The 16,798-nt window shown below is 49.9% G+C and overlaps 1 protein-coding gene across 3 annotated transcripts; it reads right to left on the bottom strand.

Annotated features, from left to right (window-relative positions):
- Window positions 1-7,220: 7,220 nt before the first annotated feature.
- Window positions 7,221-16,517, bottom strand: il4r.1 (interleukin 4 receptor, tandem duplicate 1). Of its 3 annotated transcripts, none has more exons than XM_007905798.2 (10): window positions 16,401-16,517; window positions 15,056-15,207; window positions 13,512-13,653; window positions 13,039-13,205; window positions 12,108-12,262; window positions 11,721-11,868; window positions 9,615-9,705; window positions 9,006-9,072; window positions 8,366-8,451; window positions 7,221-8,242 (listed from the first exon to the last, which is right to left on the bottom strand). In XM_007905798.2, exons 2-10 carry the CDS (start codon window positions 15,114-15,116, stop codon window positions 7,396-7,398), a joined length of 1,764 nt encoding a protein of 587 aa, XP_007903989.2. In that variant the 5' UTR covers window positions 15,117-15,207; window positions 16,401-16,517; the 3' UTR covers window positions 7,221-7,395. The 3 variants fall into 3 exon arrangements, with proteins under 3 accessions (XP_007903989.2, XP_007903991.2, XP_007903992.2); XM_007905800.2 differs by having other exon boundaries at window positions 8,366-8,448; XM_007905801.2 differs by lacking the exon at window positions 15,056-15,207.
- Between the last annotated feature and the right edge of the window lie 281 nt (window positions 16,518-16,798).

Raw genomic sequence — 16,798 nt, 5'->3', positions numbered from 1 at the left:
TACAGACTCGGGGTTGGGGATGGGAGGCAGAGATGGCCGGGATGGAATCAGGATGACTACGATGGTGGAGTGGGAATGGGGGAATGCGAAGGATGGACACTCTGACCAGCGTCCAGCCTTGGGAGGTTCCACTGATTTGTCAGGGTCCAGCAAGCCCAGAATCTACACTGAGTGTCAGTGCAGCTCGGTGGGTAGCAATCTCGCTTCTGAGGCAGAGATTGTGGGTTCAAGACCCACATTGTCAGACCTGCACAGAGAGACTACAGTAACACTAACCCCTACAGAGTACACAGTCATTACATCCAACACAATTTCCTGTCGAACACTTTGAACCGTTTTGATGTTTCAGCAATGTGTCAAGATACCGTCTCTGTATCAACTCACTGTCCGTGTCAGCACCAGCAAAGGTTAGAGACAGAGTAAGGCTTCCTCTATATTGCGCGTCAACACTCCCAGGTCAAGGTTACAGACACAGTAAAGCTCCCTCTACACTGTGCGTCCACACTCCCAGGTCAGGGTTACAGACACGTAAAGCTCCCTCTACACTGTGTGTCCACACTCCCAGGTCAGGGTTAGAGACACAGTAAAGTTCCCTCTACACTGTCCGTGTGGTGCAGTGGAAGCCTGAACAGAGGCTGAGATTGATTGTGGTGAGTCTGACAATGCCAATCATCACCTGCACTGCACCTCGCAACAAACTTCCTATATTCACATCCCATAACCCCACTACACGTATGTAAAACTCACCGCTTCCCCCCACCAACCCCGCAACCCCACCACAGGGGTTGTTCTTTGCACGTGCCCCCGGCTTCCCCCTAGGTGTGATTGACAGGGAGCAGTGGGTAAGGGTGGGTGTGCGGAGGTGTTGAGGAGAGACCAGGAGGTTGTAATGGTGAACAGAGAGTGGAGAAAGAGGGATGTTTGTTTGTGACATTTCAGGTTAGCTTCTGCTTGTGGTCAGAGCTCAGACTCCTGCTCAGGCCATATCCTCTTTCTACCACCTCACACCCAGTGAGTTCTGCTCACTGTCACAACAGAGAATCTGGCCACCTCCAGCTTTTAATAATAATATTCATTTAAAAAAATATACTTTGTTCTCTAAACCTGTGTTTTCTTGTTCTCCTCTGATGATACGTCCACAAAATACATCAGACTGTCTGATTTGGAGACTCTCAAGCACAGTGATGAGTTTTTGCGAGTGTTAGACAGAAATCCACTGACCAAAAAAGCTTTAACTAAGGTGCCGTCTGCCTGTTTAGGTGGATGTCAAAGGTAATAATAATAATAATCCTTGCATTTAATATAGTGCTTTTCATGTCTTCTAGACATCTCAAAGCGCTTCACAGAATATACTGTAAAATGAATTGACTGTATATTTGTGGGCGAAATGCGGCAGCCAATTGTGCACAGCAATGTCCCACAAACAGTCGTGGATTGAAGTGACTAATTTATTATTGTTTTTTCTCTTGAGGGATTATTATTAGGCGTGTAGAGTAAGGAAACTTGCCCAAAGTTTCACCCTGCCGGGAATTGAACCCAGGTCTCTCGCTTGCAAATCGAGCGCTCTAACCACTGAGCTACAGGACTCCACAAGATCTCGCGGATCCCGTGGAAAAGATCCTGACAATCCTCCAAATAAAATTGGTCATTTCTTTCATGGCTGTTTGTGAGACGCTGCTGTGTGAAACTGGCTGCCACACTCTGCCCACAAAATACACAGTCATTACACTTTACAGTATATTCTGTGAAGCGCTTTGAGACGTCTCAAAGACGTGATAAGGCGCTGCATCAAATGCAAGGATTATTATTATTATTGATACATCTCCAAGTGTTGATCTGGGTTTACTTTAATTGCATTTACAACAACAACAATTTGCACTTATATATCGCCCTCCATGCAATGCAGCATCTCAGCGCGCTTAACAGTGGCGGAGCCTGACTTCGAGCATGGGTGGGGGGGGAGGTGACCGTAAGCACGGTTGAAGAGGAAGGTTTTCAGGCGGTACTTGAAAAGGGGGAGAGAGGGGGCAAGGCGGAGGGATTGAGGTGAGAGCGTTCCAGAGTTTGCCAGTGGGTCAGGGAGGTAGGGAGGTGCCAGGGAGTGAAGGGATTTGAACACACAATTTGGCATTTTATCACCTCCATAAGGTCTTCTCTGAGTCGGCTTCTCTCAAGACTGAAGAGCCTGAGTTTGTCTAATTGCTGCTCACAGCTCGTTCCCCAACACTGGGGATCAGCCACATTGCTCTCCTCTGCACTGTCTCGTGCCCTGGGCAGACCCTGATGTCACAGTGACCAGAGCTGTGTGCAGTTATTCTGTGTGTGGCCTGACCGGACCCTGTACAGCCTCAGGGTGATGTCTGGGGATCTGAAATCAACTGATTTATTAATATAAACCAGTTTTCCTGGTTTATTGTCATGCTGTGTAACATCGTGAGCGACAATTCAACTAAAACTCCTGGATCTCTCTCAGCTCCCCCTTTGGCAAGTTCAAGCTCATCCATGAAGTACCTGTGTCTCCTTTTATTGGATCCTATATGTAATGCCTTGTATTTAATCAGTACTAAACTCCATTTGCCACTTCTCAGCCCACATACACACTTTCTCAAGTTCTCTGTCTAAGACCTTTGCTGCCTCCTCTGATTTCCCCCCAACTCGGTGTCACCTGGAGCTGTGAGGACCGTACACGGAGGTTGCCGATCCTGATCATTAATGTGAATCTGCAGTAAGAGATGAGGGGGTTAGGCTGGTTAGATGCTGCCCATTGCCCCTCCCCCACGCGCCCCCCACCTATCTCCCAGATGCTGACTTCACCGGCCCCACTGGCTGGTCACTGACTGCGTCTTCACTGATTTTCCTCTGCCGTCTCTCTCTGAAGAGCTCAGTCACTCTTGTAGCAGAAGTATTGGAGTGATAAACAGAAAGTAGTCTTTGTGGAACGGGGGCTGGTGCTCACTTTGAGTCAGATGGTGAGACTGAGTCACAACCACCCCCTGACACACCTACGCACTCTCCTGCTCTTGCTCCGGCTTGTGTGTGTATAGTTCACAACGGCTAAAGGAACAGTTCCCTCCCATCTAGTGCTGCATGGCTTGTGTGTGAAAGGTGCTGTGTCAATGTCATTTGTTGTTGTTGTTGTTGGAAGTCAAGTTCCTGTTGTGTCTCGGTGAGTAGCTGGTTGGGAAAGGATAGTGGGGGGGAAAGAGCAGAGTAAATAGGTCAAAATGCCTTCACAGGAACACCTGGTGTAATGTGGTGACTGTAACTGCGAACAAGTGCGCTTCTCTCTTCAAAAAGTCCCCGGAAACATTAGTGTTAAAAATAAAACTCTATTTGTGGTCGCAAGTCAATGTGCGCAGCTGGTCCCTCAAGTCAAACAACAACAACAAATTGCATTTACATAGCTTTCACTTCGGGAGGAAGGATGTCCCAAGGGACTGGATAGTGAAGGGTTTGCACCCAAGCTGAGGGTTGGAATCAGTAGGGGTGAAGAGTAAGAGGGAGTTAGGTCAGGATATCAAGGGAGATGGGGCAAGGGCGGGTTGAGTTACAGATCAGCCATGATCTTATAGAATGGCAGAACGGGCTTGAGGGACTGAATGGCCTCCTCCTGTTCCTATGTTTCCATAGAGGCGGGGGTGTGGTTGGATGACTGAAGGCGCGGTCAAAGAGAAAGGTCTTGAGACCCGTCTTGCCGGAGGCAAGGTAGGGGATGAGGTGGACGGGCTCTGGGTTATAATAATAATAATCCTTGCATTTGATATAGCGCTTTTCACATCTTCTCGACGTCTCAAAGCGCTTCACAGAATAAACTGTAAAGTGAATTGACCGTGGGGCAGGCTTGAAGGGCCGAATGGCCTACTCCTGCTCCTACATGTTATGTATATTTGTGGGCGAAACGCGGCAGCCAATTGCGCACAGCAGTGTCCTACGAACAGTCGTGGATTGAAAATGACCAATTTATTATTGTTTTGTTTTTGGAGGGATTATTATTAGGCTCTGTGTGGAGTAAGGAAACTTGCCGAAGGTTTCGCCCTCTGCCTGGAATTGAATGCAGGTGTCTCGCTTGCAAGGCAAGTGCTCTAACCACTGAGCTACAGGACTCCAGAGTTCCAGAGGGAGGGGGCAGAGAGACTGAAGGCCGATGGAGCGGACAGGTTGATAACATTTTAGTTGATAAATCACAGAGATAGGGAGGAGCAAGACTGTGGAGGGCTTTAAAAGTGCTGGGCGAGGATGGGGCTGATCAACTCATGGCGCTTAGTGTGGGAGAGGACATGAGCTGCAGATTTCTGAATAATCTGCAGCTTGTGGAGGGGACGTTGGGAAGTCTGGCAAGCAGGAAGTTAACCTAAACATGATGTCAAACCTAAACATGATGAAACCAAGGATAATAATAATAATCCTTGCATTTAATATCTTTATAACGTCGTCGCGACGTCTCAAAGCGTTTCACAGAATAGACTGTAAAGTGAATTGACTGTATATTTTGTGGGCGATACACGGCAGCCAATTGCTGACAGCAGTGAATGTCCCACAAACAGTCGTGGATTGAAATGACCCTTTGGAACTCCATCGCACACTCCCTTTGCCTCGCCCACTCCCTTGCCTCCTTGAAGGCACGTCTCACGACTCTCCTCTTCCATCGCGCCTTCGGCCATCCTCTTACCCCTAAACTCTCTGCTCTACACGCCTCCAAATCCCTGCCCTTTGCCCAGGTCCAAATCCCTGACTGTCCATCGCCTTGGGACGTCCTCCCGATGTGAAAGGTGCTGTGTCAATGTCATTTGTTGTTGTTGTTGGAAGTCAAGGTCCTGTAGTGGGTCCGCGAGGTGGACTGAACCTCGCGGAGATCAGGAGCATCTGACAGGAGACAAGCAACAACAACAGGAACGACAAGAACCTGCAAGGATAGTGTCCTGGATTAAGGGCAGGGTCTCGGAGCAACCTTATCTGAAGGATTGTTCGCTGGCCAAAAATTGACTCCACTCATCAGGGTGGGCTTGGTGTCGGGCCTAACCTGGGCCTTGTCTGGATCGAAACATCGACGATGGAGCTGAGTGGATGCAGGTGAAAGTTTCTAGGAAACGTGACCTAAACGGCAATCATGGAACTGGAGGAAATTGGTTGAAAATGACCAAACTACGTGTGTGGGTCAGGTTATACACCTGGTAAACTGTTTACCATAAGGAATGAGTGTTGGGCCCCTCCTTGTGGCAGAGTAAATCATTGCACTCACAATTCTTTTTAAAATAATTATAATAATCCTTGCATTTGATACAGCGCCCAATCACATCACTGAGACGTCTCTCAAAAGTGCTTCACGGGAGATACTATAAAGTGACTCTGTATTCTGTGGGCAAATGCAGCAGCCAACTGCCAACTACATATGGAAATCCCCAGTGTCTGGAATTGAATGTGCAATTCTCTCTCCCTGCTTACTGCATCAGGTGCAGGTTGGCAAGAGCCAAGGCTGGGTGACCTCAGAGCGTGCGCTGGAGTAACTACTAATCAGCTAAACCCACAGCTTGCCATTGATATTGCTGTCTGGCCATGCTTTCTTGCTGCTTGTCCAGCGAGGACCACCCTCCCTGTTAGTTAGGGCTTTGGCTGCGGGGTTAACAGGAGCTGAGGGGGAGGATTCCCAGGCTGGGCTGTGCTGTCATCAGCAGCGAGTGCCCTGGAGACCCTCCTGGCTCAGTAACCGGGACCAGAGACTGTCACTGTGGGGGGCGCTCGATCGCAAGTTTCCAATGAAGATTCATTCTCATCCTCCACTATTGAGGATGGGGTGAGTGAGGCTGAGAGCGCGATGTGACCAATGGTGTGGGTTGGCCTCCTGGGCTGCTCGCTCCCTGGGCCCTGCCACTGGCGCGGTTTATAACCAGGAAATGAACATTTCAAATCAAAATCAGTGGCTTCTTTAATAATAATAATAAGTCTTTACAATTGATATTTATGTTAGGAGAACGTCTCAAAGCGCTTCACTGGATTCACTGTAAAGTGCAGTGACTGTGTATGTTGCAGGCGAACATGGCAGCCAGTTTGGGCACAGCAACGTCCCACAAACTGCCGTGAAGTGAGTGACCAATCGTACCTGTTGGCTCGGACACCGGGAGGGTGGGAGGGGGGGGGAGAGAGAGAGAGAAACTCGCTTCTCTTTTTTAATAACACGCCGGATGTTTTAACATCCATCTGAACACATGCAGATGGGGACCTTGGTTTAATGTCTCGACTGAAGGACGGCGTCTCCTACAATGCAGCATTCCCCCAGCACTGCACTGGAACTCAGCCTGGACTGTGGAGTTCACATTGTTGATATCTGAAGGCTCAGACAGCACTAATCCCTGGTGTTTGACACAGGAATCGGATGGGGTGGGTGGGGGCTGTTATCTGCTTCAAGACGTCTCTAGGGTTGAGGTGGCATCAAAATCAAACACAGCATTTATATACACATAATAACAACAAACCGTACAGTCCATACAGTCTACAGCGTTCAAACTGCTCCTAGCTTCACAGGGGATCGTGGTTATGTGTAGTGACTGTGCAATTGTGGGCAAGCACGGTGGCCATTTTACCCCCAGCAAGGTCCCATGACCACAAGCGTGAGGTGAGAAGCAGTTATTCGGGGGTGGCGGGCGAGTGGGAGGGCGGAACCTCACACTATCTTTAATGTTTGCCCTGAAACGGTGCAGAAACAACAAATCAACAACAACTGACATTTATACAGCACCAAGACAGTCAAGGGTTTGGACCCAAGCTGGGGTTTAGGATCAGGAGGGGTGGAGGGCGGGGGTGGGAGTGTGACCAAAAGTGTATCTTAAACATGAGGATAATAATCCTTGCATTTGATATCTCTCTTTATCATGTCATTGAGACGTCTCAAAGTGCTTCAAAGAATATACAATAAAGTGTAGTGACTGTATATCTTGTGAGCGAAGCATGGCAGCCAATTGCGCACAGCGACGTCCCCACAAACGGTCGTGGATTGAGTGACCAGATTTTTTTTGTTTTGAAGGGATTATTAACCCCCTGGAAAAGTGATCCACCAATCGACTAACAACCGGGTTCCTACTGACTGCCGGTAAACAGAGGCGTGTGTGTGTGCGTGTGTGTGTGTGTGTGTGTGGAGTAAGGAAACTTGCCCAACAACAACAACTTGCATTTATACAGCGCCCTTCACGTGTGGCAACGCCCCATAGCTTGACAGTGGCGGAGTCTGACAGCGAGCCGCGGGGAGAGGGTGGGAGGAGGTGACCGTAAACACCATCAAAAAGGTGGGATTTCGCCTCTGAACCCGCGCCCTCTGGTTTGGAGGCGAGGGCACTACGGTGGAGGGGGGGGGAGAAAGAAGACAGTTCCCAGGGGAGCAGTGGCTGGTCAGGGCAGCGTGATCTAGCACAGGGTTAGCCTATACGAGGACGGGTCCTGAGGCGCTGCAGGGTGTAGCTTCATGCTGGAGGGACTCTGCTCGTTGCCAACCAGGGACAGCTTCATGTAGGGGGTGGCTTCGCCCTCGGGGGTCCTGGGGTGACATTTGCCCTTGAACCCAAGGTCCAGGTACTTTCCCTCCCGCTTGCTGTCCAGCGGCACCGACTCCAGGCCCGAGACACCCGCCCACCACCCGCTCTGGCCGGGGCCTGTGCCAACCCCGGCCCCAGGCTTGGCTCCGGCTTCCGGCCACCCACTCTGGGCTGCGGGGGGTAGGGGGAAGAGGGGCCCGGGGCCCCGAGGCCACGATGGCTCCGGAGGACCCCGGGGCTCCTCAGTCCCCACGGCGGCTCTCCCTGGCTTCGCCGCAAGCTGGTCGCAGGGCATGTAGTCCGAGGCTTTCCTCCACCCCGTCTCGGCGTGGCCTTCCCCACCCACCTGCGGGAGGCTGGCATTCACCCCGCAGCTGAAGGTCTTGTACTCGGAGCCGGGGAGCCCCATGGTCGCCAGGGAATAGGACGGCAGCGTGAGTGGAGAATCCCTGTCCTCGGTCACCATCCCCTCGCCCTCCGGCTCCGGCTTCACCAGGCTGTTGAACAGGGAATACCCCTCCCCTGCCCCCCGGCCCCCAAGCTGGTCTCTGGCCCGCGGGCCGCCGGGTGGCAGGCCAGGCCAAATAGTCGGGAAGAGCGGGAAGAGCGGTGCCGGGATCTGGGCACCGAGCCTCAGGTCATGGCGGAACGGGAGGAGCAGCTGGAGGCTGGGGGCTGGGAATGCGGGAAAGCTGGGGCAGGAATCCGGGCGGCTCTCCCTGAAACAAGAACAGGCGCAGTATTTCATTATTAAATAGCACCTCACACTCACCTCTCGCACACTCGACTCCCCCTCGCACACTTACACACTCCCCCTCGCACACTCCACCTCGTACACTCACCACAGAGTATCACGACTCGGTCCTGAGCACACCAGCTTGTCGACTATGCAGTTCTCCAGCTGTTTCTCATCAAAGAAATATTCCTGCTACAGAGAGAGACCGCGGTTAGTGTCCGAGCAGCGCACGCCAGAGGACAGTACAAGCCACAGAGCAAACAGGAAATACTCCCCAATATCTTTCCACAATTCTCTCCCTCTTCCTCCTCTCCGTCCCTCTCTCTCTAGTTTTCTTTCTCTCTCCCTTTGTGTGTTCTGGGACGCTACCCTGAATGAGGGGCACTATATAACAGTTGTTGTTGTGCCTCTCTCTAGCTCTCTCTCTCTCTCTCTCTCGCTTTGAGCGTCTGTCAGTCTGTGTCTCTCTACCTCATTCACTCTCTATCTTTGTCTGTCTGTCTGTCTGTCTGTCTGTCTGTCTGTCTATCTGTGTGTGAGAGTGTGTGTATGTCTGTGAGTGTGTCTATGAGTGTGTCTGTGAGAGTGCGAGTGTGTCTGTGAGAGCGTGTAGGTGTGAGTGTGAGACAGTGTGAGAACGTGTGAGTGAGAGTGTGAGTGTGTAAGTGAGTGAGCGTGAGTGTGAGTGAATGAACGGGTGTGAGTGAGTATGTGAGTGAGTGTGAGAGAGTTTGTCTATAACTCACCTGGAACCTGGTGAATGGTGTGGAGAGTTTGGGGGCAGGAATCTTGTCCCAGATTCCCCTCTTTACCCTGAGGACAGAAATGAATAAGTTAGCCTAGAGATGGCTTCCCTTCCCCTCGGCCCCTCCATTGTGACCCCCACTCAATGCTCCACACCTGCTGGAGTGGGCTCTGTAGTCTGCACATGGGAGTCCTGTTGTGGTTACAGCGCTCGCCTGGGAGGGCGAAACCTTAGGCAAGTTTCCTTATTCCGACATGCTACTGTTTATCCAGCAGTGAGTAGGAACACTTTTTAACGGAGTGATTATTACTTTGGGAATAATCCCTCCAAACCCAAAAAATAAATAAAAATGTGGTCACTCAATCCACGACGGTTTGTGGGGACGCTGCTGTGCACATTTGGCTGCTGTGTTTCGCCCACAATATACCACAGTCACTACCCTTTACAGTCCATTCTGTGAAACACTTTGAGATGTCTCAACGATGTGACAAGGTGCTTTATCAAATGCAAGGATTATTATTATTATTATCATGTGGGCCTCGGGTGGGAGGGGGGGGGTTGCATGGGGTGGGGATAGATGGAAGATGCACAATTGTAATGTAAAACCAACCATCTGATGAAATAATGGCACATTATAATCAGGACAACAACACCAAGGCAGATGGGAACGATGATGGAGTCCAGGTTGTGCTCAGGGGAACCTGGGGAGAAAAACATTAAATATTCAGAGAAATCATTCATGTTTGTCAGGGCAGCACCACAGGCACTGGGACACCCAGCGGCAGCCAACACCATGTGGTTTAGCCTGTTCTATATAGTCCCAGTCTGTCAGGTCCCAGCCACACCCAGACTCAGCCTGTCAGACTTCAACAACAACCACCACCATAATCACTGGCATTCAGATATCGCCCCTCACGCAGGGTTGCATCTCAGAACACTCTGGGACCTTATGCTCCCTGTAACCTCTCTCCCCCTGGCCCTGAGCTCATTGGAATATTATGACAGTAAACTCACTGTTCCCTGTGAGGAGGAACAATAATAATAATAATAATAATCACTTTATACAGCACTGGTGTGACCGCACTGTGAATACTGTGCACAGTTCTGGTCACCGCAACATAAAAAGGATATTGTAGTGATTGAGAGGATACAGAGGACGGCAACCAACATGATTGAGGGGATGGAGGGACTGGACTATGAGGTGCGATTAGATAAACTGAACATGTTCACACTGGAGGAGAGAAGGTGGAGGATGATATGATTACAGTCTTTAAGATTCTGAAGGGAATAGATGATGTAGACCTTGAGAAGCTGTTTATCTTGTACTGAACAGTGGAACCAGAGGACACGGCCTGCGATTGAAGGGGGTAAATTCAGATGAAATCTGCGGAAACACTACTTCAGTAAGTGAGTAGTAAACGGATGGAACAGGATCCCTCGGGAGACAGACGGTGGAAGCAGAAAATGTTGTTCGTTTCAAGAACAAATTAGATATAATTTCTGCTAGAAAATAATATCTCAGGATATAATATATAGTTTGGGACACAACATGTCAAGTGACGGCCAGGATGTCCACTCTCTTTGCTCAAACCCTCCTCTTCGATCATACCTTAGGCCATCCTCTTGCCTTCCCTGCCCTCCCTTACCCCAATCCCACCCCCTGCTCAGGTCCAAATTCCTGACTATACAGCACCTTGGGATGTCCTCTCAACGTGAAAGGCGCTGTACTAATGTACTTTTGTATTGTATTGTAGATGGACCTTAGTTTTCTTTCGACTGGCAAGTTCTTATGTAATAATCCTTGCATTTGATATAGCGCCTTATCATGTCTTCTAGACGTCTCAAAATATTGTAAAGTGAATTGACTGTATATTTTGTGGACAAAAGACAGCAGTTAATTGCGCACAGCAGCGTCCCACAAACAGTGGTGGATTGAGTGACCAAATTCTTATATTTTTAAAAAAATTTGAAGGGGTTATTATCCCCTGGAAAGCGATCTGCCAATCAACTAACAACTGTGTTTCTACTTGTTACTTACTGCTAGGTAATCAGAGGCGTGTGTGTGGACTAAGGAGACTTGCCCAACGTTTCGCCCTACTCTGGAATTAAACCTAGGTCTCTCGCTTGCGAGGCGAGTGTTCTAACCACTGAGCTACAGGACTCCAATCCCACTAATCCCACTTTGCATCGAGTGTCATCTCCTATTGCTCTGCTATTGTTCTCTACTATGGCAGTAACAGCTCTCGGGCAGATGTTATAATTATCATCAGACCAGATGCAAACTTTTTGACAAGAGACTTCTTTCAGCAAACACAGCCCCAAGCCCCTGCTAAACACAGCCGTGAGCCCACGGCGCTGGACTCACACACACTCACACGCTGTCTGACACGCACACACACACACACACACTAAGACACTCATACACTGACTCACACACATCCACACAACCGCAGTAAATCGCTTCCCAGAAGCGTGGTGCCCAACCGGTTGACTTGCTGAGATTAGTGTATGACAATCCCAGGCTCACAATCTCCCCCTGGAATGCTGAAACGCTGCGCGCGATCTGGAACTTTCCATCAGTGGAATTTTCTTTTAAAAAAATCTCTCTCTGTGACTCAACGTCTGACTCAGCCTCTCTATTGCTTGTGAGTCGAGACTTTGAGCCCCATAACTTCGCCCTCGATCCCGCTCCCATCACTGCACACTGGCTCCTCACCCTCAGTCCACTGTTTCTCGCTGCTCCAGTTACTCCAGAACCCATTGTAATTGTTGCTGGGTTTCGCCCTCACTCGGATTGTGTACGTGTAGCCACCTTCCAGGAACCCCAGCAGAGAGACTTGCTTCCCAATCACCGGGTAAACTAGCTGTGTCAATCAGAGAGAGTCGCATGTTACAGCTCCGATCTAAACCCCAAGCCCCAGGCTATCACCCCCAACCCCGCCAGCCCATCACCCTCAACCCCCCAACACCCAGCCCATCACCCCTTCCAACCTATCACACCCCCCAACCCATCACCCCCTAAAACCCCCAGCCCATCACCCCCTAAACCCCCCAGGCCCCAGGAGTGGAAAGGGGAAGAGGAGGGAGGGGAGACAAGACGCACCACATCATGGGTCCCCTGGAGCCGGTTGTAAGACACCTGATACTGCAGTGAGGTGTGGAGGTAGGTGTCCTCTGTGTAATCATCCTCCCACATCAGGTGCTGGATCTTACCCTGAGTGCTGCTCACTGTCAAATTGCATGGGGGCAAAGGCTTAACTGGAAATACAACATAAAACACGTCCCATTGAGAGATTTGCATCAAACACAGAATGTTATTAATACACAAATCCTAAACCTACAGACACACACACACAGGCAGACAGACACACACACACACAGGCAGACACACAGACAGACACAGATCTAAACACACACACACACACACAGATACAGAGACAAACAGCCAGAGAGCCACATACACGGACGGACACAAAGACACACGCACAGACAGACAGACACAGACATACACAAACAGACAGTCACAAACATACACAAACAGACACACACAAACACACACCCACATAGACACAAACATACACAGACAGACATAACAACAACAACAACAAGATTACATTTGTATAGCGCCTTTCATGTTGGGAGGATGTCCCAAGGCGCTGGACAGGGTACAACATTTCACACCCGAGCTGGGGTCAGGGGGGCAAGGGAGGGGAAGGGGGGTGACCCCGATGGCATGGTCGAAGAGGACGGTTTTGAGGCGGGTCTTGAAGGAGGCTAAGGAGGGGGCGAGGCGGAGTGACTGGGGATGAAATTCCATAGGTTGAGGACAGAGTGGCTGAAGGATCTCCGATCAATGGTGGGGTGGGTGGGTCGGGGGACGTGGAGCAGGCCAGAGCCGGCTGAGTGGAGGGTGCGGCCGGGTTGGTAGGGGGTTAGAAGGTCGCAGAGATAGGGTGGATAGATTATTATTAATATTAATGCTTGACAACAGTTAGCAATAATTAGCAAGATCAGAGGAAGTTGGAGGCACTGACTGGTCTGTGCTGGAACCACACTGGTGGACAGAATCACATGGTCCCGGTAGGTGACATTTATCTGATATTGCATCGCTGATACGAAATCCGCCTGAATATGGCAGACACACTGGTCAGCTTCAGAGAGGCTGCGGCTGGGGATCTGGTACGGTCTGAGAGTCCCCATCCTGCAAATAGAGGAAAGAAACTCTAAACCATTCATTTTGTTTCCGTTTATTGAATGATGGGGCCTCCACTCTCCCCACCGTGTCTGTCCTGATGCTCGCTCCCCTACTGGGGCTCTCTACTCTAACCCCATTCCCTGCTCTCTCTGTCTCCCCACCATGTCTGTGCTGGTGCTCGCTCCCCCACTGGAGCTCTCTACTTTAACCCCATTCCCCGCTCTCTAGCTGTATCTGTTAGCACGACATAGGAGTCTTGGTGTGAATCTTGAAGCCACACGCCCGTGATCAGTGTAATTGTCCTCCACTCACGTGATAATGCCCATGGTCTGTTTGTACAATAGTCTGTACTCCACTGAGCAGTTGTCTCCAGGCAGAGCCTCCCAAGTACACGTCATCTCTTTGATGTAGTCATTGTAACAGAAGAAGTTTCGGGGCTGTCTATCATTGTCACCTGCCAACCACAAACAGTGTCATCAATCATTAGTACCCTCTACACTGTGCATCCACACTCCCAGGTCAGGGTTAGAGACACAGTAAAGCTCCCTCTACACTGTGCATCCACACTCCCAGGTCAGGGTTAGAGACACAGTAAGGCTCCCTCTACGCTGTGTGTCCACACTCCCAGGTCAGCAACAGAACAAGTTACTGAGGCTGAGCACCATCACTGATGGGATGTGTGATGAGCATTGATGAGTTACGTGGAGGGTGTGATGATGGGAACAGGAAGAAACCTTGGGCAAGTTTCCTTACTCCACACGCCTAATAATAATCCCTCCAAAACAAAACAGTAATAAATTAGTCACTTCAATCCATGACTGTTTGTGGGACATTGCTGTGCGCAATTGGCGTTCGCCCACAAATATACAGTTAATTCACTTAACAGTATATTCAATGAAGCGCTTTGGGACGTCTAGAAGACGTGAAAAGCGCTATATCAAATGCAAGGATTATTATTATATTATTATTAACAGGACTCTTAGCTGCCCTCTGAGGGGTGAGGGGCTGAGTGGGGTCACCATGACTGCGTGATCAGCCCCAGCGCTCAATGACGTTCAAACGATCATGATTTGAATAACAAATAAAAACAGAGAGAGCTGGGAAAACGCAGCAGATCAGGCAGCATCGATGGGGAAAGGAAAGTGAGTCAACCTTTTGGGTCCACGAACCTTCGTCAGAACTGTCTTCTGACCCTTCATCAGAAACATTGACTCACTTTCCTTTCTCCATAGATGCTGCCTGACCTGCTGAGTTTTCCCAGCTCTCTCTGTTTTTGTTTCAGATTCCAGCATCTGCAGTATTTTGTGTCTTGTTCATGATTTGAATTACCATCTCAGGCAGGTCTGGTTTATCCAGTCAGTCAGCAGCTCCCCGCACTCCTTGCACCTGGTGCCAGGTTTCACATTGAGTTACAAGGAAAAACCACAGACTTTACATGTTTGTTGGATTTACATGTTTGCTCTGACACACTGATCTCTCGGAGTGATAGGGGAGGGAGGGCCAAGCAAATCTTTGAGCGCAAAACAGCTCTGTTTACCAGCAGTAAGTAGGAACTCGGTTGTTAGTTGATTGGGGGATCGTTTTCCGGGGGTAATAATCCCTCCCGCGAAATAATAATGTGACTGTTTGTGGGACACTGCTGTGCGTAATTGGCTGCAACTTTTAGTCCACAAAACGCACAGTCACTACGCATTACAGTATATTCCGTGCTTTGAGACGTATCAACAACTTGATAAGGCATTATATTAAATGCAAGGATTATATTAAAAATGCAAGGATTATATCATGCTGGGGGGGGAGGTGGGTTAAGCTTCCCACCTCTATCCATTTCTCTCTCGACCTCCCAAGTCTCTCACCTTGACACAGCTCCAGGAGGAGACAGCAGAGAGCCACGCATCTGGCGCCGAGTCTGTTCATGGCTTCACCAGGAGTGCGTCGTGAAGAGTGTGCTGTGCCGAGTGCGCGGGGACCGGTAAAGGCTTCACACAACCCATTGGCCAACAACCATCTGTGCAAGAGAGGTAACACTGAGGATATCACTAGAAGGGCAAGTGTGTGCCTGTGTGTTACGTGCCAGTCAGCCCCAGCCCCAGCCCCGGGGCAAGTTGCTGCGGGAGAGGGGTTGCGGGGTGGGGCTGGGGCGCACACTGAGCTGCTGTCTCACAGCCTGGCCAGCAGGTGGCACGCCATCATCTCTTGGTTTGTCCTGAGCCTGAGTGGAGCTCAGTAAACACAGGGCATTTACAATAATAATCTTACACCACACGCAGCAACCTTATCTGTCGCCAACACCGGCCGGGCAAAGGTGATAGATTACCACTAACATCTCAAACAACCCATTAGTCTAACGGAAACAAGCCATTCAGCCCACCAAGCGCTTTGAGACGTCTCACAGGCGTGATAAGACGCTATATCAAATGCAAGGATTATTATTATTCAGGTGTGCAGTGAAGCCTTGCCTATGTAGGGACATGCACTTCCCTCTCCCACCCCGCACCCGCACACACACACCCACATTCCTAAATTGGTCAGCAAGTAATAGGCATCACAGAGAGAAAGAGAAATAGCTGTATATGAGCGTGAGAAACAGGAGCTCCACTTGAAGCACACGGACACAGTGGGGTTGGAACACTAACGGTCAAACGGTTGAAGGGCAGGAAGTAGACCAAGAGCCAAGGTTGAAGGCCAAAACAAAATATTTCTGTAGAGATTAGATTAGAGAACTGGAATTCAGCCACATACAGAGAGAGATTGCTGACGTCTTCGTGACACCTGAGAGAGAGAGAGAGAGAGAGTGTGAAAGAGAGAGAGAGCAAGGGTGAGAAAAAGTGAGAGCGAGAGCATAAGCGAGAGTGATAGAGCATGAAAGAGGGAGTGCAATAATAATAATAATAATAAGGAGGTTGAGAAATTGGAATGGGAGAGAGTGCGAAAGAATTAGAGGGAGAGAGGTGGGGAGAGCATGAGAGAGAAAAGGGATGGGAGCGAGAGAGCGTGAGAGAGAAAAGGAGAGAAAGAGAGTGTAAAACAAGTAAAAGAGAGCAAAGGTGAGAGAGAGAGAGAGGCAGGTTAACTGGAGCTATACAGGTAATCCAACACGTACGCGAGAGAGGCAGAGACAAGATACAGCCTCCCTCTACTCCCTCTACTCCGCCAAGTGCCAAGGTCCGGGAGCCTGGCCCTGGTTACGAGCTAAATTACCTGAGCTGGGTGTCAAGTCAACTCCTCACCAGATGCCTGTCTGTTGTCTGAACAGTGAGGAAGTTAAAGGAGGTTGATCTAACTCCAGAGATTTGCATATAGGCTGACTGCCAAACCCACTCCAGCACTCCCACACAATGCCATACACTCATATACACTCCCACACACCCACACACACTGCCATACACACCCATCCACTCACACGCACACTCACACACACTCACACACACTGCCATACATTCACACACACTGCCACACACTCACACACACTGCCATACACACCCACACCACTCACACGCACACACACACTCACATACACTCACACACACTGCCATACACACCCACACCACTCACACGCACACTCACATACACTGCCACACGCTCACACACACTCACAT

This window comes from Callorhinchus milii, unplaced genomic scaffold (genome assembly GCF_018977255.1).
Source record: "Callorhinchus milii isolate IMCB2004 unplaced genomic scaffold, IMCB_Cmil_1.0 Scaffold16, whole genome shotgun sequence".
Classification (NCBI taxonomy): domain Eukaryota; kingdom Metazoa; phylum Chordata; class Chondrichthyes; order Chimaeriformes; family Callorhinchidae; genus Callorhinchus; species Callorhinchus milii.
Note: the sequence above shows the minus strand (reverse complement) of the source record. Positions and strands in the feature narration are given on the sequence as shown.